Below are 23,797 nucleotides of genomic sequence, written 5' to 3' on the forward strand. Positions count from 1 at the left end.
TGGCGTCTTGTACTTGACAGTACAGCCACAAATAAGTTACTTTCTCAGACTCGAGGCTCTGTGTTGGTTTTTTTGGGAGGGAGCATTTTCACACAGGCATTTATTTGACTGAAAATTCTACCTTGGTGGGAATGTAAATTAATATAGCCATTATAGAAAACAATATGGTGGTCCCTCAGTAAACTAAAAATAGAGCTACCATATGATCCGGCAATCCCAGTTCTGAGTATATATCCAGAGGAATTAGATTCGTATGCAGAAGACATATCTGCACTTGTGTTCATTGCAGCATTATTCCAAATAGCCAAGATAGGGAAGCAACCTAGACATCCATCCTCAGATGAATGGAAAAAGAAACTGTGGTATGTATCCACAATGGAATATTATTCAGCCTTTGAAAAGAAAGAAATTCTGTCATTTGTGGCAACATGGATGAACTTGGAAGATACCGTGCTAGGTAAAATAAGCCAGGCACAGAAAGACAAATACCGCATGTTTTCACTCGTATGTGGGAGCTTAAAAAGTTGAACTCATACAAACAGAGAGTAGATGGTGGTTACTAGAGGCTGGGGAATGGGGGTGGAGAGGAAGGAGGAGATACTGATCAAAGGGTACAAAATTTCACTTAGATCAGAGGAATAAGCGTTAGTGATTTATTGCTCAGAATGTCGACTATCATAAATAATAACGTTTTGTATATTTTTTAAAATTCTACTTTTAAAAACAATAGTATTATTACTTTATATAATATAGGGAGCAACAACCTTCCATATCCTATTACAATTGTTTTTTTTTTAATGTTTTTTTAATTTTTAGACAGGGTCCCACTCTCACCCAGACTGGAGTGCAGCAGTGGGATCTCAACTCACTGCAGTTGCAACCTCCCAGGCTCAAGTGATCCTTCCACCTCAGCCTCCCAAGTAGCTGGGACTATAGGCATGTGCCACCACACCTGGCTGATTTTTTTTTTTTTTTTTTTTGAGACAGAGTTTTGCTCTTGTTGCCTAGGCTAGAGCAACAATCTCGGCTCACTGCAACCTCGGCCTCCCGGGTTCAAGCAAATCTCCTGCCTCAGCTCCCTGAGTAGCTGGGATTACAGGCGCCTACCACCATATCCAGCTAATTTTTGTATATTTAGTAGAGACAGGGTTTCACTGTGTTGGCCGGCTGGTCTCGAACTTCTGACCTCAGGTGATCTGCCCCACTCAGCCTCTCAAAGTGCTGGGATTACAGGTGTGAGCCACTGTGCCCAGCCTAATTTCTTTTCTGTTTTTCTTTTTTTTTTTTTTGAGGTAGAGTTTTACTTTTGTTGCTTAGGCTAGAGTGCAATGGCATGATCTGGGGTCACCGTAACTTCTGCCTCCTGGGTTCAAGCGATTCTCCTGCCTCAGCCTCCTGAGTAGCTGGGATTACAGGCATGCGCCACCACACCTGGCCAACTTTGTATTTTTAGTAGACACAGGGTTTCTCTGTGTTGGTCAGGCTGGTCTCAAACTCCTGCCCTCAAGTGATATGCCCGCCTGGGCCTCCTAAAGTGCTGGGATTACAGGCATGAGCCACAGCACCTGGCCCTAATTTTTAAATTATTTATGGAGACGAATTCTCACTATGTTATCCATGTTGGTTTGAACTCCTGGGCTCGAGTGATGCTCCCACCTTGGCCTCCCAATGTATTGGGATGACAGGCATGATTCCCTGCACCTGACCTACAATTGTTGTTCTTATCCCTCCAGATTGGATCTGTTTTAGCTGTTTTACATACTAGTTTTTGTTGGTTATTACACTGATTTATTGAATGCTCTAAATTCACATAGTCTTCACGTAATACATATTTATTTAAATCCCCCTATGCAGTAGGTTCTGTTCTAGGATATGTGGCTTATATTTTAGTGAGAGAAAACAATTAAAAAACCCAGCTGGGCATGGTGGCTCATGCCGGTAATCCTAGTGTTTTGGAGATCTAGGTGGGAAGATTGCTTGAGCCCAGGGGTTTTTTCAAGACCAACCTGGACAACATAGTGAGACCTTACCTCTACAAAAAATACAAAAGTTAGCTCTGTGTGGTGATGTGTGCCTGTAAGCCCAGCTACTGGGGAGGATGAGGCATGAGAGTCGCTTGAACCTGGGAAGTAGAGGTAGCAGTGAGCCGAGATTGTGTTGTGCACTCCAGCCCCCCTCAAAAAACAAAAACAAACAAAACCATGAAATCTGTCAGATGGCGATAATTGTGGAAGAAAAGAGAACAGTATGTTGATGTAAATACCGCTGGGGGTGTGTACATGTCTTTGCTATTGTAAATAGCGTTGCAGTAAACATACATGTGCGTGTGTCTTTATAATAGAATAATCTATATTCCTTTGGGTATATACCCAGTAATGGGATTACCGGGTCAAATGGTATTTCTGGTTCTGGAATAATGTGACATTTTTAGCAGAGGCCTGAATGAAGTGAGGGAGCAGACCAGGTAGATATCTGTGGGGCAGTCTTTGCAGACAGAAGGAAAACAAGTGCCAAGCTCTGGGGTGAGAATGAACTTGCTGATGACGGATGCAAGGCAGGGCTGGAGCAGTCATCTTCAATTTCCCCTCATTTCGTTCTCAAATGTTGAGTCTTCAGTGAGCATTATGAGTGCTTTTTAATACACCTGTAGGAATTTCAACAAAATCAGAGCCATTTAACTTTGGTCCTGTCGTTGATTGCTACATTAAAATCCTTTTGTTGTTGTTGTTTTCTCTTCTACTTGGTCCACAGCTTGAGAGAAGGAGAGACTTCAAGGGTGGTTGAGCGGCTGTCTATAGATAGAGGCTCAGACAGAAGCCACAAGGCCTGAGGGCTGCAGCAAGACCCCTAAAAGGCTACTGGGCTCAGGAGGCTCCTAGATGTGGTTGAAATCCTTTGCTTTTGCTTGTACATTTTAATTCTGAGTTGGAACAGGTGTGTCCTATGCTGGCATGGTTACTTCATCAAATTGGAGTGGTCTTTAGGCCACCAAAGGGGTATTTTTATTAGTTCTGGGCTTAATCTTACAGCATTATTCCTAGGGTCATACTATTTACTTCATGAGTCTGGTGAAAGTGCTGTTGGTGTCTTGTTCATGAGAGGCATGCAGTGCTGGGAATCAGTCCACTTCCTGTTTTGACTCGGGGTTGATTCTTGGACTTCTCCCTATCTGCAGCCCCCACCCCCCCGCCCCACGTTTGCTAACCTGGTCCTGCAACCTCTGCTGTGCTTCTGGTTTTACCAGCTCCCAGCTTGTGACTCCAAACTGCCCACTAGCACTCTGCCCACACAGTGAGACGTGAACTGTGTCACGGTACTGCTTTCATGGCCTTTGTCGTACTTCCAGGCCCAGCAAAGGTACAGGGACAAATACTGTGTGTGAGAGTGGTTTCTATACTATGTGTTCCCTGTCCTGTGAGGATCTTGTGGCTTCGTAGGAGAGAGAATACATGTCACTCACCTGCTTAAAAGCCTTCCTCGTATCTTTATTTCCAATTACAATCTAATCCAAGGGCTTTCAAGGTGCTCTGTAACGATGTTCCAACCTCTTCATGTAATTCAGTGTCTTGATTTTTCAGAGCATTTCTCTGTTCCTGTCCCAGTCAACATATGCACCCCAAAAGGCCTGTAACCAGTAGAGATTGTGCCACACAAACCACTCTTAGTTTTTGGTGCATTTGTCTTATCTTCCAAACTACCCTGAAAGCTCTGAAAAAAATAAAAAAAAAAACTATCTTGTATTTCTATCTGTTGAGTTCATAGTAGGCATCCAGGAAGTAGTTGGGTTGACTGCACTGATTTGGGAGTACACTGGGGGTTTTCTTCTTTCCCTCCCTCCCTTCCTTCCTTCCGTCTCTTTTCTTACCGAGTCTCGCTTTGCCACCATCTTGCTCTGCTGCCAGGCTGGAGTGCAGTAGCGCGATCTCAACTCACTGCAACCTTCACCTCAGGTTCAGGTGATTCTCTTGCCTCAGCCTCCCGAGCATCTGGGACTACAGGTGTCAGTACGCTCAACTAATTTTTTTTTTTTTGTATTTTTAGTAGAGACAGGGTTTCACTATGTTGGCCAGGATGGTCTCGATCTCTTGACCTCGTGATCTGCCTGCCTCGGCCTCCTAAAGTGCTGGTATTACAGGCATGAGCCACTATGCCTGGCCTCAGTGTCTGTGTGTCTGTCTATCTGTCTCTCTCTCTCTCTCTCTTCCCCCGTCTTCTCTTCTCTTTCTCTCTTTCAAGACGGAGTCTCACTCTGTCGCCAGCGCCAGGCTGGAGTGTAGTGGTGCGAACTTGGCTCACTGCAACCTCGGCCTCCCAGGTTCAAGCGATTCCCCTGCCTCAGCCTCCCGAGTAGCTGGGACTACAGGTGCACACCATCACACTCAGCTGATTTTTCTATTTTTAATAGAAACGGGGTTTCACTATATCGGCCAGGATGGTCTCAATCTCTTGACCTCGTAATCCACCCAGCTGGGCCTCCCAAAGTGCTGGGATTACAGGTGTAAACTACCACGCTTGGCTTTTTTTTTTTTTTTTTTCCTGAGACAGTCTTGCTGAGTGTTTTTTTTTTTTTCTGAGACAGTCTTGCTCCAGGCTGGAGTGCAGGGCACGATCTCAGCTCACTGCAGCCTCCACCTCCTGGGTTCAAGCAATTCTCCTTCCTCGGCCTCCCAGGTAGCTGGGATTACAGGTACCCACCACCAAGTGTCTGGCTAATTTTTTTGTGTATTTAGCAGAGATGGGGTTTCACCGTCTTGGTGATGCTGGTCTCAGACTCCTGGGGTCAAGCAGGACCTCCTGCCTCGGCCTCCCTAAGGGTTAGGATTACAGGCATGAGCCACTGCACCCGGTCCCTCTCCAGTTTTCCAATTAGAATCCAAGGGCAGTAAGTTTAAGAAAAAGTTATGACTTTGAAATCTTTGGATTCAGAACAATTTGTCACCTTTAACACCTAGAGTTGAATGTCCATACCTTGAGAGCCTAAACATGAAGCCCTAACCAGCCTCCAGGAAGTGGACATTGGTCAGGTTTGGCAGGATTTCATCCCCTGAAGTGGACTGAGAGCCACACCCTTCCCTGTCACTATACCCATCCCCTTTCCTTAGTGAAGCAAAATGCTTTGTTCCCTTCTCCTTCTCCTAGTGACAGGAAATACCATTATCCTAAAGAAAAAAAATAACTTTTTACCTCTTAGCCCCAGGCCTCTTGACTTCAGGGGGTTCTGTTTAATCAGGGTGACGCATCTTCCTGGGCTGCCTGGATGTGGTAGATGAAAGAGATTAGCTCAACCCTGACCTGAGAGAAGCCCTTTGAGAAGGGTCAGAAAATGTTCACCAGCCAAGGATGTGTGGTTCTGTTTCTTCTTTTGTTTCTAAAATTTGTTATGATTTTGACAGGGGATGATAATGGGGTATTTAGATTTGTTATTGTAAAGTATGCCGCATGATACTCAAAAAGTATTAAACACATAATTTATTTTCTTTTTTCTTTTTTTGAGATGGAGTCTTACTCTGTCGCCAGGCTGGAGTGCAGTGGCGCCATCTTGGCTCACTGCAACCTCTACTTCCTGGGTTCAAGCGATCTCCTGCCTCAGCCTCCTGACTAGTTGGGACTACAGGCGTGTGCCACCAAGCCCAGCTAATTTTTGCATTTTTAGTAGAGACAGGGTTTCATCATGTTGGACAGGATAGTCTTGATCTCTTGACCTCATGGTCTGTCCCCCTCAGCCTCCCACAGTGCTGGGATTACAGGTGTGAGCCACCTCGCCTGGCCTGAACACATAATTTCTAACTTTGACGGAACTGTAAAGCATTAGACTTTTCTTTTTTTTAACATCAGTTTTTTCATTTTATAGAGAAACTGAGGTATTAAGAACAAGTACAGAGTTTACTTTAGAAAATAGTCCCAAAGCCCTCCCGTATTCAGTGACTTTTTTTATTTTTTTATTTTTTGAGAAAGAGTCTTTTTGTTTTGTTTTGTTTTGAGAAAGTCTTGCTCTGTTGCCCAGGCTGGACTGCAGTGGTGCAATCTAAACTCACTGCAACCACCACCTCCCAGATTCAAGCGATTCTCCTCCATCAGCCTCCTGAGTAGCTGGGATTATAGGTGCCTGCCACCACGCCCAGCTAATTTTTTGTATTTTTCAGTACAGACAGTGTTTTCGCCATGTTGGCCAGTCTGGTCTTGAACTCCTGACCTCAGATGATCCACCTGCCTCAGCCTCCCAAAGTGTTCAATGACTATTAAATACCCACTGTGAAATGTATTCTTAGTTATTAAGGGAAGGGTGCAGGGTAGAGAAGTGACTTTAGGTGTGGGTAAATGAGGTATGGTGCCTGGGGGGACTAAAAATCCAGTTACAGGCATATATCCTTTTTGGCTACAAGAGTTAGGTAGATTGTAATTTAAATCTATTTGTTCATTGTGAATTGTTTGTAACAGGTAATGTTAATATAGAAGTATCAGTAGATCCACAGGAATTACGCTTGTGAGATTGTTTGATCCGATAGGTTGAGAGGGAAAAGTCATTGAACAGTGGTGGGATAAAGTAACGCCCCCCCCCTCCTCTTTTTGAGATAGAGTCTCAATCTGTTGCCCAGGCTGGAGTGCAGTGGCATTATTTCACGGCAGCTTCCACCTCCCAGATTCAAGCAATTCTCATGCCTTAGCCTCCTGAGTAGCTGGGAGTACAGGCACATGCTACCACGCCCAGCTAATTTTTATATTTTTAGTAGACAGGGGATTTCACCATGTTGGCCAGGCTGTTGTCAAACTCCTGACCTCAAGTGATTGCCCACCTCGGCCTCCCAAAGTGCTGGGATTATAGGCGGGAGCCACTGGGCCTGGCTTCCCCCTTTCTTTTTAGTACTTAGGTATGCTAAAAGTGGACAGCACCAGAGCAGATGCTGTGGTAACTAGGTGAATCTGTTCTTTACACTCGGGTTTGCCCTGATTTCTCATTCTGTTCTTGTCTGACTCATACAGGTGTATCTATAGAACTTGTAAACATGTTCACATTGGTTTTTTTCTATTGGCTCCTCAAAGTAGAACTATGAAGTAGGCTGCACAGATGCCAGTATTACCAGAACATAGGTAAAAATACTAAGTAAGAAGTCTTGCTTAAGATTACAAACTAGAAATGATGGAACTGGGGTCCAGTCCTAGTTTTTTTGTAAAATAAACATTTATTTTAGAATAATTTTTGATGTATAGAAAAGTTATGAAGATAGTATACAGGATCGCTGTGTACCCTTCATCCAGTTTCCCCTAATGTTAATATCTGGTTCATTTGCGAAAACGAAGGAATTGGCCTGGATATGATTTTAACTAAACATGAGTCTCCTCAGTCTCCATTGGTCTATGGCAGCATCTCAGTCTTGTTTTCGTGATCTTGACAGTTTTGAAGAATACTAGTCAGTACTTTGTAGAATGTTCCTTAATTTGGCTTTGTCTTGTGTTTTCCTCACGATTAGACTGGGGTTGTGGGTTTTGGGGAAGAATGTCACACAGGTGAAGTGCCATTCCCGTCACATCCTGTCAGGGGTGTGTAGTATCCACATGATGTCCCTGGTGCTGATAACCATCACCACATGCCTAAGTTAGTGCTGGCCAGGTTTCTCCACGTAAAGTTACTGTTTTTCCCTTTCCATACTCAGTTCTTCGGTATCGAGTGCCTTTTTTTTTTTTTTTTTTTTTAAGGGGTGGGAATTAAACTTTACCTCCTGGAATGGGTAAGTACATATATATAATCTGGAATTCTATAAGGAAAACTTGTCCCTTTTCCCGTTATGTATTTAATCTCTTAGATCAGTATGAACTCATACACATTTATTTTATACTTTGGTTATGATTTCAATAGCAGCATTACTTATTTTTCAGGAATTATTCCAGCTTGCACCATGGGAGTTCTTTCAAGTTGGATCCTTGGTCCATTTGATGTGCCTTTTATTTTATTTTATTTTGAACACTGTCTTTCTGGCACTGTAAGATGCTCTAGACTTAACCTTGGATTTTTCCTGCCTCAGCTCTAGAAATCAGCCAGTTCTCCAAGGAGCAGTCCTGGTCTACTGACTCCACGTGTATGATTCTATGCATGATTCTGCCTTTTGACACTAAGGAAAGGGTATTCTGTCTTATGAATATGAAGATCAAAGTAATTTTCTAATTCTTGCTGTTGGTTTTCTTATCCCAGTATTTAAAATACCATTATTGTTCTTCACAAACTTGAAATGTCATTTTATTTTATTTTTGTTTATATATTTTTTGAGATGGAGTCTCGCTCTGTTGCCCAGGCTGGCGTGCAGGGGCATGATCTCGGCTCACTGCAACCTCTGCCTCCTGGATTCAAGGAATTCTCCTGCCTCAGCCTCCCAAGTAGCTGGGATTACAGGTGCCTACCACCATGCCTGGCTAATTTTTATATTTTTAGTTAGAGATGGGGTTTCACCATGTTGGCCAGGTTGGTCTTGAACTCCTCAGGTGATCCACCTGCCTTGGCTTTCCAAAATGTTAGGATTATAGGTGTAAGCCACTGCACCTGGTTGAATTTTATTATTTTATTTTTGAAACAGAGTGTCCCTCAGTCACCCTGGCTGGAGGGCAGTAATGCAGTCATGGTTCACTGCATGTCACCGAGGCTGGAGTGCAACGGCACTATTTTGGCTCACTGCAACCTCTGCCTCCTGGGTTCAAGCAGTTCTCCTGTCTCAGTTTCCAGAGTAGCTGGGATTACAGTTGTCCACCACTATGATCGGCTGATTTTTGTATTTTTGTAGAGATGGGGTTTCACCATGTTTTCGGCCATACTGGTCTTGAAATTCTGACCTCAGGTGATCTGCCTGCCTCGGCCTCCCAAAGTGTTAGGATTACAGGCGTGAGCCACTGCGCCTGGCCGTGAAACTCATCTCTGAAAAGAAAATAAGGAGGCTGGGCACTGTGTCGCCTGTAATCTTAGCACTTTGAGAAGCTGAGGCAGGTGGATCACCTGAGCTCAGGAGTTCAAGATCAGTTTGAGCAAATGGTTAAACTCCTTCTCTACTAAAAGTACAAAAATTAGCCAGGTGTAGTAGTTCATGCCTGTAATCCCAGCTCCTCGGGAGGCTGAGGCATGAGAATTGCTTGAACCCAGGAGGTGGAGGTTGTGGTGAGCTGAGATCATGCCATTGCATCTCAGCCTGGGCAACAAGGGTGAAACTCTGTCTCAAAAATAAATAAATAAATAAATAAATAAATAAATAAATAAATAAATAAATAAAAACAACGAATGGAATCCCATGGTGTTCAGAGACTGAGGAACACTTGTATACATAATAAATTGTTGCAATTGCTGCAGAATTGCACTTGACCCGAAATGTGAAGATCATGTGGAATATGCGGGAAAAAAGGAATTCACATGATCTCTTTGATGTCTTATAAAAATATTACAAATGCAGTAGATTACACTGTGTGATACACACTGGTGCTCTATTACTACAGTATTATTGTACACATACTATACTGTGTTACAGATACAGTTTTTAAAAGAATTTATAATTATGAGCTTAATTTTAGAACTGGTTTTATAGGTAGAAATTTTAAAGCCTGCTTATTTGCTACCATAATGATCACTGAACTTTATTATTGATTAATTTTAACTTAAAAGTTACTTGACTTTTACTTGTGATAGGTAAAATAATATTCTTCTAAGAACCTTATTGATGCTCTGTTGCTTATTCCTTCAATAAATATTTTTTTCAGAACGTACTTTGGGTTTTATTTCTTGAAACTAATGAATTAAAAGTTTGACTGTCTTTTACGAGCTTGTTTCAGAATTCTCACTACATTAGATGCCTTTTGTATTTTACTGAGTCTTAGGAAGAGAGAAAATTTAGCTTTTTACTTTCTTCATAAGTCCTTTGAAAGTTTTAGTAAATTAGTACATGCAAAGAACTGCTTTCAAGAATGGATAAATGTTTTGTAATATTCTTTTTTTTTTTTTTTGAGACGGAGTTTCGCTCTCGTTACCCAAGCTGGAGTGCAGTGGTGCGATCTCGGCTCACTGCAACCTCCGCCTCCTAGGTTCAGGCAGTTCTCCTACGTCAGCCTCCTGAGTAGCTGGGATTACAGGCACACGCCACCATGCCCAGCTAATTTTTAGTATTTTTAGTAGAGACGGGGTTTCACCATGTTGACCAGGATGGTCTCGATCTCTTGACCTCGTGATCCACCCGCCTCGGCCTCCCAAAGTGCTGGGACTACAGGCTTGAGCCACCGCGCCCGGCCATGTTTTGTAATATTCTTCAACGAAGAGAAACATTAAAAGGTGGCAAGTTTACTTTCATAGAATGCTGGAAGGGTTGAAATTGTATTTATTTAGTAATCGTTTTCACTACGACTGGTAACTCTCAAGTTTCTCTGGGTTTTTTTTTCATATCTTTTTTTTTTTTTTTTTTTTTTTGAGATGGCATCCCACCCTGTCACCCAGGCTTCAGTGCAGTGGTGCCATCTTGGCTCACTGCAACCTCCACCTCCCAAGTTAATGCAATTCTCCTGCCTGAGCCTCCCATGTAGCTGGGATTACAGGTGTGTGCCATCATGCCTGGCTCATTTTTGTATTTTTAGTAGAAACAGCGTTTCACCACATTGGCCATGCTGGTCTCAAACTCCTGACCCCAAGCGATCTGCCTTCCTCATCCTCCCAAAGTGCTAGGATTACAGGCGTGAGCCACCATGCCCAGCCAATGGTTTTTGTAAATGTGTCATTTTTCTTTCAGCTCCATAGGTATATGTATTTTAAAGTATTTGCAAATGCTTGGGTAAACATTCTTCTGTTTTCATAGGAAGATGTTGATTGAGTTAAAATAATTTTTAAAACTTCAATGTGAAACATGATTTTAAAGACATTGATGAGGAAATTGCCGTGAGAAATCGTCTGTCCCTATACAAATGACTGCAGTTTCACTGTACTGCAAGCTCTGTGAGGGCAACAAAGTGTCAGGCTTTTAATTTCCACTAAGGTGTTCAATCAATAAATGGATCGATCTATATCAAAGGACATTGTTGAATAGTCCACTTATATTTTTTTCAACATTTTATTACCAAAATTTTAAACATAAAGTTGAGAGAATTTTGTAAGGAAGACCCATATTACTCACCATCCCGATTCTACCATTAACATTTTATTATACTCGCTTTATCACATATTTTTCTGTAAGTTAATTAATATATCCTCTCGCTCTGTTGCCCAGGCTGGAGTACAATGGTGCGATCTTGGCTCACTGCAACCTCTGCCTCCCGGATTCAAGTGATTCTCCTGCCTCAGTCTCCTGAATAGCTGTGATTACAGGGACCCAACTAATTTTTGTATTTTTAGTAGAGACAAGGTTTCACCATGTTGGCCAGGCTGGTCTTGAACCCCCAACCTCAGGTGGTCCACCTGCCTCGGCCTCCCAAAGTGTTGAGATTACAAGTGTGAGCCACTGCACTGGCCTGGTTTATTAATATATCTTACTTACACTGCAAGGATTTTTCTGGACTATCATGGAAGTTAATTTGTATTTCTAATTTGTATTTGTGGACCATAGTTTGAATTGGTGCAAGAGAGGTGATGAGGAGTGAGTTTTAGGCATTAGATATAGCTGTTACTGACCTCATATGAAATATATTGATAACTTAGGATTTCTTAGTAATGTTCCTAGGATTTTAATATTGTTTCCAGCTTTTTATATAACCTGATAGAAATTCCTAGGTTGCTGCAATATCATGATGGTGTGACTGCAGACTGCGCATGTTTACTGTCGCTATTACAAATAGCTTTAACGTTATTTCACATGGGGCTTCATCCTTACTATGTTTTCCATCTAGGAGTAGCCCATCGAAGCCAGAGCAGTGAAGGAGTCAGTTCTCTCAGCAGCTCGCCCTCTAATAGCCTTGAAACACAATCTCAGTCTCTCTCACGTTCTCAGAGCATGGATATCGATGGTGTGTCATGCGAGAAAAGGTAAAGTGAAGCCATTTTCTTATATGCTGTTTTACTTAGGGAAAGAGAAAGATCCATTCACTTTAGTCTCTAGTCCAGTAGTCGTAAATTGCCAGAGACCATGCCATTCCTTAGCAAATTAGTGTCAAATTTATTAAATTTAAAGGTTTTGTATTATTCAGAAATGTTCTTCATACTTTTGTTGTTGTTGTTGTTGTTGTTGTTGTTGTTGTTGTTGTTGTTGTTGTTGAGTCTCGCTCTGTTGCCAAGGCTGGAGTGCAGTGGTGCAATCTTGGCTCACTACAACCTCCACCTCCCAGGTTCAAGTGATTCTCCTGCCTCAGCCACCTGAGTAGCTGGGATTATAGGTGTGCGCCACCATGGCTGGCTGATTTTTGTATTTTTAATAGAGACAGGGTTTCACCATGTTGGCCAGGCTTGTCTCAAAGTCCTGGCCTCAAGAGATCTGCCTGCCTCAGCCTGCCAAAGGACTGGGATTACAGGCATGAGCCACCACACCTGGCCCACTATACTTCTGTGTTAAATATCTTTTATGAAATAATGGTGTAGTCGGTAAAAATAAAAAATGATCGTTCTCATTTTGTAAATATAAAGTTGGCAAGCATATGCCTTTCCCTAAAACTTTTACTGATTAATGATATTTTAAAGTTTGGAATATTTCAGATAGGTAAGCCAAATACCCTATTTGCTTCATAAGGATTAGGGTGTCTTGAAACAGCCCTCTTGTGCTGCATATGTGCCAAAAATGGGTGATAGAATGGCTGAGGTATTGATTCCTTTAATGATTGAGCAAGTCAGACTCCTTAGACCTCGGTTTGTGTCAGTGGGCTAAAAAGATGAAAAGGGAATTGAGTCAGGGCGCAGTGGCTCACGTCTATAATCCCAGCACTTTGGGAGGCCAAGACAGTCATTCACTTGAGGTCAAGAGTCAGACACCAGCCTGACTAACATATTGAAATCTCGTATCTACTAAAAGTACAAAAATTATTGAGACATGGGACATGCACCTGTAATCTCAGCTACTCAGGAGGCTGAGGCAGGAGAGTCGCTTGAACCCAGGAAGTGGAGGTTGCAGTAAGCCAAGATCACACCACTGCACTACAGCCTGAGCAACAGAGTGAGACTCTGTCTAAAAAAAAAAAAAAAAAAAATCAATGACTGAATTTTTCTTGATTTCTTGATAGTTGGTAAATGATATGAATCTTCAGATTTAGGAAGCCTAATGAATCCCAAGCAGAATAAACAAAGAGAAAGTCATATCTACACGTTTTATAGTGGAATTATAGAATACCAGTGACAAAAACCTTTTTATTTATTTATTTAAGTATAAATATCCCCACTCCTTGCAGAGAAAAAGACCATTAAAGCAGCCAGAGAGAAAAGAGAGATTATCTGTAAAAGAAATCAGAGCCAAATATCTCAGTGATGGAGGCCAGAGGATGGCAGAATAACAGTTGAAAGAAAGTGACTGTCAACTGGGAAATGTGTACTCCTGTGGAACTGCCCCTTTTCTTTCTTTTTTCTGTTTTCTGTTTTATTTTATTTTATTTATTTTGGGACAGGGTGTCACTCTGTCATCCAGGCTGGAGTGCAGTGGCTCAGAATCTCAGCTGACTGCAGCCTCTGCTTCCAGGATTCGAACATTTTCATGTCTCAGCCTCCCTAGTAGCTGGGACTTCAGGTGCACGCCACCACGCCTGGTGAATTTTTTGGTAGAGACGGGGTTTCACCATATTGGCCAGGCTGATCTAAAACTCCTGACTATTTTTTTGAGACAGGTTGTTACTCTTTTGCTTAGGCAGGAGTACATTGCTACAGTCATGGCTCGCTGCAGCCTTTTGAACTCCTAGGCTCATGCAGTCCTCCCACCTCAACCTCCAAAGTAGCTTGGACTATGGGCATGTGCCACCATACCTGGTTAATTTTTAAATTTTTGGTAGAGACAGAGTCTCCTTATGTTGCCCAGGCTGTTCTCAAACTGCTGGCCTCAAGTGATCTTCCTGCCCTTCCAAAGTGCTAGAATTACAGGCATGAGTCACCACACCTGGCTTGGAACTGCTTAAAGCAAAGGGAAATAAAGATATCTACAGATTTAGACAAAAAACAAGCTGGGCCTGTTTTTTGATTTTTGGGTTTTTTTTTTTTTTTTTTTTTAAATAATTTTTAATTTTAGTGGGTACATAGTAGGTATATGTATTTAAAGGGTACCTGAGATATTTTGGTATAGGCATGCGGTGTATAATAATTACATCAGGGAAAATTGGGTGTCCATCCCCTCAAGCAGTTATCCTTTTTGTTACAAACAATCAAATTATGTCTTTTATTTATTTATTTTTTGGAGACAGAGTCTCACTCTGTCTCCCAGACTGGAGAGTGTCGTGGTGCAGTCTTGGCTCACTGTATCTTCCCCCTCCCCGGTTCAACCGTTTCTTATACCTCAGCCTCCTGAGTAGCTGGGACTACAGGCACAGGCCACCACACCTAGCTAATTTTTGTATTTTTAGTACAGATACGGTTTCGCCATGTTGGCCAGGCTGGTCTGGAACTCCTGACCTCAAGCGATCCACCACCCCCAGCCTCTTTTAGTCACTTTTTTTTTTTTTTTTTTTTTTTGAGACGGAGTTTCGCTCTCGTTACCCAGGCTGGAGTGCAATGGCTCGATCTCGGCTCACCGCAACCTCCGCCTCTTGGGTTCAGGCAATTCTCCTGCCTCAGCCTCCTGAGTAGCTGGGATTACAGGCACGCGCCACCATTCCCAGCTAATTTTTTGTATTTTTAGTAGAGACTGGATTTCACCATGTTGACCAGGATGGTCTCGATCTCTTGACCTCGTGATCCACCCGCCTCGGCCTCCCAAAGTGCTGGGATTACAGGCATGAGCCACCGTCTTTTAGTCATTTTTAAATGTACAATTATTCTTGACTGTGGTACCTCTGTTGTACTATCAAATACTAGATCTTATTCATTCCTTCTGACTTTTATTTTTGGTGCCCATTAACCATCCCTACTTCCCACTGCCTTTTTCAACTTCTGGTAACCAGCCTTCTATTCTCTTTCTGCATGAGTTCTTTCATGATTTTGCCCTAATTCCAATGATCAGTTTTACACATTTTTTTTCCAATAATTTTTTAAAAAATAATGTACACTTCAACTCAATTTATGAGGCTAATGTGACACTGATATTAAAACCGTACAAGAATAATGTAAAAGGAGAAAAGTAGCTATATGATATTCATACTCATGAATATATTTGCAAAAATCTTAAAATGCTGACAAATTAAATACTGCAATACCTAACAAAAAAAAAAAAAAAAAAAAACAGGCAAAACTATTCTATGGGGTTAGATGCTAGGGCGATAATTACTGTGAGCTAGAACAGCAGGGATTGGGAGAATCACACCAGGGCTTTTGGAGTACTGGTAGTGTTCTGTTTCCTGATCTGGGTGCCGATTACATTGGTGTGTTTACTTTGTGGAAGTATATTTGGTCAAACGTATCTGTGCACATTTCTGTACACACAATTTTTTTTTTACAGAGTCTTGCTGTATCACCCAGGCTGGCATGCAGTGCATTTTTATAGTTTTAGTAGAGATGAGTTTCACCATATTGGCCAGGCTTGTCTCGAACTCCTTGCCTCGTATGATCTACTGCCTTGGCCTCCCAGTGCTGGGATTACAGATGTCTTATATTTCTTTTTTTTTTTTTTTTTTTTTTTTGAGACGGAGTTTTGCTCTTGTTACCCAGGCTGGAGTGCAATGGCGCGATCTCGGCTCACCGCAACCTCCGCCTCCTGGGTTCAGGCAATTCTCCTGCCTTAGCCTCCTGAGTAGCTGGGATTACAGGCACGTGCCACCATGCCCAGCTAATGTTTTGTATTTTTAGTAGAGACGGGGTTTCACCATGTTGACCAGGATGGTCTCGATCTCTCGACCTCGTGATCCACCCGCCTCGGCCTCCCAAAGTGCTGGGATTACAGGCTTGAGCCACCGCGCCCAGCCAGATGTCTTATATTTCAATTAAAAGTTTGCTTTAAAATAATACAATATAATATGATTAATTGATTTTAAGAATGTAAGGATGCACTGACATTAGAAAATCTATAAATATTATCTACCGTATTGTATGTTAAAAAGAAAATCCTTATAATGTTGGTAGTTGCAAGAGTTTGATAAAATTCCACATTAATTCATGATAGTAAGCAAATTAACAGAAAGGAGTATCCTTAAACTCACAGTGTGGCACAGACAAAGTTCACCAAATATTCCACATGCTCCCCAGCGTTTCCCCTTCTCTTTTACCGTTAGTTAGATTGGGGCCAAGTGAGTAGTTCTGTCCGGTAGACTATGAACTAGAGTGACATGTGTCACTTTTAGATGAAGGCAGTTGAGCCGATCTTCCTCCTCCATCCCTCTCTTCTCTTGCTCCAGTGACCTTGGAGGCTGTATTGCAGATGGCATAGATTAAAGATGGAGTAAGGATGCTTCACTCTCATCAGACTTTGTGTAAGCAAGAACTAAATCCTTACAGTGTTAAGCCTCTAAGATTTCAGAGGGTATGTGTTACGACAGTATAGCCTGTCTTACTCTAATATAAAGGGCATCTACCAAAAAACTACAGTAGCTCTCATATTCAGTGGTGAGAAGTTAGCATCATTTTCTGTAAAATCAGCAATAAGAACAAGGATGACTGCTATTTCTTCTTGTATTCAGCTGTACAGTAGAACAAGTAAGGATTGGAATGGAAGAAACAGCAGTTATAATTTGCAGATAAATTATTTACATGGTGGCCGGGTATAGTGGGTCACGCCTGTAGTCCCAGCACTTTGGGAGGCTGAGGCGGGCGGATCACAAGGTCAGAAGTTCGAGACCAGCCTGGTCAACATGGTAAAATCCTGTGTCTACTAAAAATACAAAAAAAAATTAGCTGGGCATGGTGGCACATGCCTGTAATCCCAGCTACTCGGGAGGCTGAGGCAGGAGAATTGCTTGAACCTGGGAGGTGGAAGTTGCAGAGAGCTGAGATCACACCACTGCGCTCCAGCCTGGATAACAGAGCAAGACTCTGTCTCAAAAAAAAAAAAAAAAAAAAAGATAATTTACATGGTAAACTTTCTATGTATAAATAAACAAGTTGCTTATAAGAAGTGTATATTTCGGTGGCTCAAGCCTGTAATCCCAGCACTTTGGGAGGCCGAGGCGGGTGGATCACGAGGTCAAGAGATCGAGACCATCCTGGTCAACATGGTGAAACCCCGTCTCTACTAAAGGTGCAAAAAATTAGCTGGGCATGGTGGCGCGTGCCTGTAATCCCAGCTACTCCGGAGGCTGAGGCAGGAGAATTGCCTGAACCCAGGAGGCGGAGGTTGCGGTGAGCCGAGATCGCGCCATTGCACTCCAGCCTGGGTAACAAGAGTGAAACTCCGTCTCAAAAAAAAAAAAAAAAAAAAAAAAGAAGTGTATATTTAAAATCAGTTACATTCCTGTCTGCCAACAACAAAAAATTAGAAAACTTAATATTTAAAAAGGCACCATTCACAATTTCATTAAAAAGTATTAACATATGGTACCTTGGAATAAATTTAGCAAAAAAAATGTAAAATTTTTTGGAGAAAAGTATTAAAGTTTACTGATAGTCCTTAAAGAAGGCCTTAATACTTGGAGAATAATAAAAACCTCAGTAACATAATTATATTACTTCTCCCTAATTTGATCTCTAAGAGTCAAAGAAATTCTGGTCAAAATCCTGGGAGGGTTTTAAAGGAATTCCTCAGGCTGATTCTTAAGTATGTGTAGAAGAGGAAAGAGCAAAGGATGGCTAAGACCCCTTAAAGTAGAAGAATAAACTGGAGACATTGACCTAGCAGATATCAAGACTTTGAATTTTTAGTAATTCAGACAGAGCAGTATTGGTCAGGAGCAGACACATTGTCTAACAGAACAGAAATTAGTTGCTTCTCATTAATGAAAATTGGACATGTGACATAGATTTCACATTAATGTAAAAAGAATGATCTTTCCAATAAATGGTGCTAGAGCAATTGTTTAATCGGGGGAAATAATATGTACTTAACCAGTGTTTGTAATAAGGCTTCAGTTGAGTTTTTAGTTTTTTTAATTACATTTTTTAAAATTTTTATTAAATTTTCTTTTAGAGACGGAGTCTCGCTATGCTGCCTAGGCTGGAATACCGTGGTTATTCACAGGCACAATAATGGTGCCTACAGCCTCAAACTTCTGGGCTAAAGTGATCCTCCAGCTTCAGCCTCCTTAAGTAACTTGACTATAGGCGCATGCCACTGTACCTGGCCTGGTTAATTTTATGTCATTTAAAAATAATAACCTACTTTAATGATACACTTTTTAAAAGTGAGCCCAAGAAAATGACAACTTAGGAAAGATATTTTCCACATGTATGAGAGACAAAATGTTTAGATCCTAATTTATGAAGAACTCTTAAAAATTAATAAGAAAAAAGATGGACCATCATCATTTTGCTTTCATGATTGATTTAATTGATATCTATTTTTAAATTTAATTGATATTTTAAAACTTTTCCTCAGCCAGCAGCTACAGTGACATTGTACGGATTTATAAAAGGTAAAAGGCTTGTCTTTTGTACTTTAAGCATGTCCCAGGTAGATGTGGATTCAGGAATTGAAAACATGGAGGTTGATGAAAATGATCGAAGAGAAAAACGGAGCCTCAGTGATAAGGTTGGTAAGCGATGAAGCCCTTGGTACAGGTAATATAAATAAAACCATTTCAGGTCTTGTATCTATTAGTGTGTGGCCACTCCAAATCGGGAAGTCCTAGGCAGGTGATTATTTCTATTCTTTTGAGGAAAAATGAATAACCTAGATTACCCTTCTTCATGGAAATGTAACTCACTCCTTCGATCTGATGTTATCCATCTGTTTCTGGTTCAGGGCCATGGTTTTATCAGTAAATTTAGTTTGTAATAGGAACTAAGTTAGAAGTAATTAGAGTTCTCTCTGTTGATCTTTTGCTTTTAAACAAGTAGGTCATCACATCTTTAGCAGTATTCTGAGGGAAATGACTGGGAATGAAGCAAGAATATGTAAAATCCAGTAACAAGTGGAGTTTTTGAAAACATGAAGCCTTTATGTTTGATTACCACCTGAGCTTAGTGCTCTGTATTTAGGGTGTGTGTGTGTGTTTATATAGATAGATAATTATGTCACTTTCTGTTCAGTAAATTATTAGGAATCCTTTAGCAACACGTGTTAATGATTATTAGAAGTTGCATTGTAAACAAAAATAAAAATAAAAAAGACAAAAAAAGGAAAAAAAAAAAAAGAAGCACTGTAGCCTCGTAGTGGTGCAGTGCTTTATTTTGTATAGTACTTTAATGTTTACAAAATTATATATGACATTTTATCTGTGATGGCATGTAATGAGAAATGTTCCATTTTTGAAAAATTTCTGGAGGAAAATAGATTATGCACCTAGAATGTTAACCTGGTCCTGTGGAATTCAGAAAAGTAAATAAATAGGATATGTATATCTTCTGTCACATTTTTTTTCTTGGTGACTTTTGATAATGCCTTTGCTCTTTTTTTTTTTTTTGAGACAGGGTCTCTGTCACCCCGGCTAGAGTGCAGTGGCATGATCTTGGCTCACTGCAACCTCCACCTCCTGGGTTCAAGTGATGCCCCTGCCTCAGCCTCCCAAGTAGCTGGGATTACAGGTGCCTGCCACCACGCCTGGCTAATTTTTTTATTTTTATTAGCGACCAGGTTTCACCATGTTTATCAAGGCTTGAACTCCTGATCCACCCGTGTCGGCCTCCCAAAGTGCTGGGATTACACTTGTGAGCCACGACACCTGGCCACCTTTGCTCTTTTATACTCCCCATAGATTGTACTGTAAGCCCATGAGACTTAGATGTTACAATTTTGATGTCATAGTTACAGGCCTACTTTTCCCCTCATCAGTGGGTGAAAGGTTTCATGCATTTAAAAAATACCATCACTAATAATGAATTAAATCAGAATAATGTATTTCTATTGAAGTGCCTAACTCATACCTCTTATTTGAAATTAACCTGTAAGTCTTCTTCTTCACCAGGAGCCTTCCTCGGGCCCTGAAGTATCTGAGGAGCAGGCCTTACAGCTGGTCTGTAAGATCTTTCGTGTCTCTTGGAAGGACCGGGACAGAGATGTCATCTTTCTTTCTTCTCTTTCTGCACAGTTTAAGCAGAACCCAAAAGAAGGTAGGAATCTAGCTCTACAGTCTTATTGCAGAGCACTTAACAAGAAAATTAGATGTGAGATCTTTGTCCTTCCCCATTATCCACATTCACTCCATCTTGCTCTTGGGTTATATTTTTGATGACAGGGAAACATCTTGATGAGGACACAGCTGTGTGGCCACTTTCTTCCCTTTCCACTGATCTTATTGATAACTTATTTTTTACTTTATGATTTCTATAAAACTATGTAAATAAGTTAATGGTCTCCATTTTCTCAGGGTTGGAATTTTTCCTCTTTGTTGTAAGAAGGTGCTTAGAGCATAACCTCCTTTTTTTTTTTTTGGTGAGACAGAGTCTCACTCTGTCATCAGGCTGAAATGCAGTGGTGCAATCTCGGCTCACTGCAACCTCTGCCTCCTGTGTTCCAGCAGTTCTCCTGCCTCAGCCTCCCAAGTAGCTGGGACTACAGGTGCATGCCACCACACCCAGCTAATTTTTGTATTTTTAGTAGAGATGAGCTTTCACCATGTTGGCCAGGATGGTGTCCATCTCTTGTCCTCGTGATCCTCCCACCTCAGCCTCCCAAAGTGCTGGAATTACAGGTTTGAGCCATCGAGCCCAGGCTTACCTCCTCTTTTTTTTTTTTTTTTTTTTGGTGAGACAGAGTCTTACTCTGTCATCAGGCTGAAATGCAGTGGTGGAATCTCGGCTCACCGCAACCTCCGCCTCCCGGGTTCAGGCAATTCTGCTGCCTCAACCTCCTGAGTAGCTGGGATTACAGGCACGTGCCACCATGCCCAGCTAATTTTTTTTTTTGTATTTTTAGTAGAGACGGGGTTTCACCATGTTGACCAGGATGGTCTTGATCTCTTGACCTCATGATCCACCCGCCTCAGCCTCCCAAAGTGCTGGGATTACAGGCTTGAGCCACCTCACCCGACTATCCTCTTATGAAGTAGAGATCTACTGGGTGGTCTCCAGGGATCCTGAGAGATTTGTTCTGTATGACCCTACCTGCTTTAAGTGCCTATGAAGCCATGTATACTGTGGAATTGATCTATTTGGTTAAATTGCTTAGCAAAATAGAACATAATGACATTTTGCTATGTTTCCAGTGTTCTACTGTAAGAGGCCCCACTTCTCACAAAATAGTAAAACTCTTAGCAAGATATCAGCATCATAAGGCATTATGATTTTTCTTTACAGCAGTCATTCGGAATGCAGCAGAGGTATGGGAAGTATGCTGGAGTGTTTTTTTGTTTGTTTGTTTGTTTGTTTTTTTTTTGCCTCTCACTGGAATATAACCTCCCTCATGATAGGGATTTTTGTCTGTTTAACTCATTGATGTATCCCCAGTGCCTGGAAGGATATCTTGCAAGAAATAGTCCCTCAATAGATAGATTTTAAATGGATGAGTGACTATCAAGAAGATTGCCTTTCTCTTTTCCATGACGCCTGTCTTCTGGGGAGGGGAAGAAAAGTCCTTTGTGTTTCTGGAGGGTAGATAAGACTATTTCTGATTTTACTGGCATCTTCTTATTAACCGCTCATGGAGCAGACCATGTATCTTAAGACTCTGCTACTTTTTTTTTTTTTTTTTTTTTGAGATGGAGTTTCGCTCTTGTTACCCAGGCTGGGGTGCAATGGCGCGATCTTGGCTCACTGCAACCTCCGCCTCCTGGGTTCAGGCAATTCTCCTGCCTCAGCCTCCTGAGTAGCTGGGATTACAGGCACGCGCCACCATGCCCAGCTAATTTTTTTGTATTTTTAGTAGAGACGGGGTTTCACCATGTTGACCAGGATGGTCTCGATCTCTTGACCTCGTGATCCACCCGCCTCGGCCTCCCAAAGTGCTGGGATTACAAGCTTGAGCCACCGCGCCCGGCCATGCTACTTCTTATTCTTATTAGAAATCTTAAGATTCCAAATCTATCTTACACATGTAAGTGATCATTTTAAAAAACCAAGTTAGATAAAATTGCCATGAGTTAAATTTTTTTTTTTAGTGATATTTAAAATGTATCTAAAGACCAAGAGTAAATCAACTGGGAGCTGCCAAGAATAAGAAGGAAGCTAGACTAGCATTTACTCCTGAAAGCCAGATGGTGACTAGATATTGGACCCTTTATAAAATCTTTTGAACCTTGGACTTAATAGTTTTATTACTGTATATAAAATGTATCTAGACTAAGAAATATTAACCCAGTTGTATTTGTAGTATAGTTGTAACCCAGTTGTATTGTATCTGTAGTTGGGAGTAGCTGCTGCTTTTTTTAGAAAGGGTCTTACTCTGTTGCCCAGGCTGGAGTGCAGTGGCATGGTCTCAACTCACTGCAGCCTCCACCTCCCAGGTTCAAGCAATTTTCCTGCCTCAGCCTCCCAAGTAGCTGGGATTATAGGCACGTGCCACCACGCCCGGCTAACTTTTGTATTTTTAGTAGAGACAGGGTTTTACCATGTTGGTCAGGCTGATCTTGAACTCCTAACCTTGTGATCCGCCTGCCTTGGCCTCCCAAAGTGCTGGGTTTACAGCTGTGAGCCACCACGTCCGGCCTAGCTTCATTTACAGTTAATATACATCAGCGTTAACTCTCATTGACTGAACCACAACATTTTTTTTTTTAAATAAACTCTTAATTTTGGAATAGTTGCAGCTAATGCGAGGAGTTCCTGCGTATACTTTCCCCAGTTTCCCCTGATGTGAATATCTTATATAAGCATGGTACATTTGTCAGAACTAAGAAATTATTACTAACTAATCACAAGGCTTTATTTAAGTTGCACCGGGTTTTACACTCATGTCCTTTTTTCCATTCCAGAATCCAAACCAGGATACTGCATCGAACCACTCGGGGTCAGTTTGGCTTATTTGAGGGCTGTGTACATGAAGAACTGTGTGTAACCTGTTCTTTATTCCTTATTCTCCTTCCAACAGTGTTCTCCGATTTTAAGGACTTGATTGGTCAGATTTTAATGGAAGTGCTAATGATGTCCACTCAGACTAGAGATGAAAACCCATTTGCCAGTCTGACAGCCACATCACAGCCAATTGCTGCAGCAGCACGGTCACCAGACAGAAATCTCCTGCTAAACACTGGCTCCAACCCGGGAACAAGCCCCATGTTCTGCAACGTGGGTTCCTTTGGTGCCAGCTCTTTGTCTAGGTCAGTGCGGTTCTCTTTGCACATCTAACTGCTAGTAAAAGAGTCATGAAGCACACAGGTGAAGGGAATATTTGTTTACAATGTTGATCTGTGCCACAGAGGGTCTGGCATGTATCACATTTGGGGAGGTGGTTTTAGTCACTGAAAGTGGAACTCTCTTTTTTAGATTGTTATTTTTTGGCTCTCTATGGTTAAGCTATTGGTAGATGAAATTTTAGAACCAGTTGGCAGTGTGTACTACATCATTCTTTGAACGGGGGCCTTTATTGTCTTATAAGTATAGCCTCTAGATCAATAGAGCAATTAGATTATAATTATTTAGATGCTTATCTGACAGATCTGTATACTTAAACTGAAACGATTCTATCCTTTAAAAGCTTGATGTTTTCTCTTTTAGTTAGTTATCTCAAATTTTTCTTCGATTTTTCTCTTCTTTCCTCCCTTTTCT

General features: G+C 41.5%; 1 protein-coding gene across 2 annotated transcripts in view; it reads left to right on the forward strand.

The window, feature by feature from the left end:
• The window catches only part of UBE4B (ubiquitination factor E4B), a 153,857-nt gene that overhangs the window by 50,464 nt on the left and 79,596 nt on the right, over positions 1–23,797 (forward strand). For both annotated transcript variants that reach the window (XM_074380045.1, XM_039473879.2), the window contains exons 3-6: positions 11,839–11,974; positions 18,599–18,686; positions 20,062–20,206; positions 23,121–23,349. In XM_074380045.1, coding sequence (XP_074236146.1) covers positions 11,839–11,974; positions 18,599–18,686; positions 20,062–20,206; positions 23,121–23,349 — 598 coding nt within the window. The remainder of the gene's footprint in view (positions 1–11,838; positions 11,975–18,598; positions 18,687–20,061; positions 20,207–23,120; positions 23,350–23,797) is intronic.

This window comes from Saimiri boliviensis, chromosome 11 (genome assembly GCF_048565385.1).
Source record: "Saimiri boliviensis isolate mSaiBol1 chromosome 11, mSaiBol1.pri, whole genome shotgun sequence".
Classification (NCBI taxonomy): Eukaryota; Metazoa; Chordata; class Mammalia; order Primates; family Cebidae; genus Saimiri; species Saimiri boliviensis.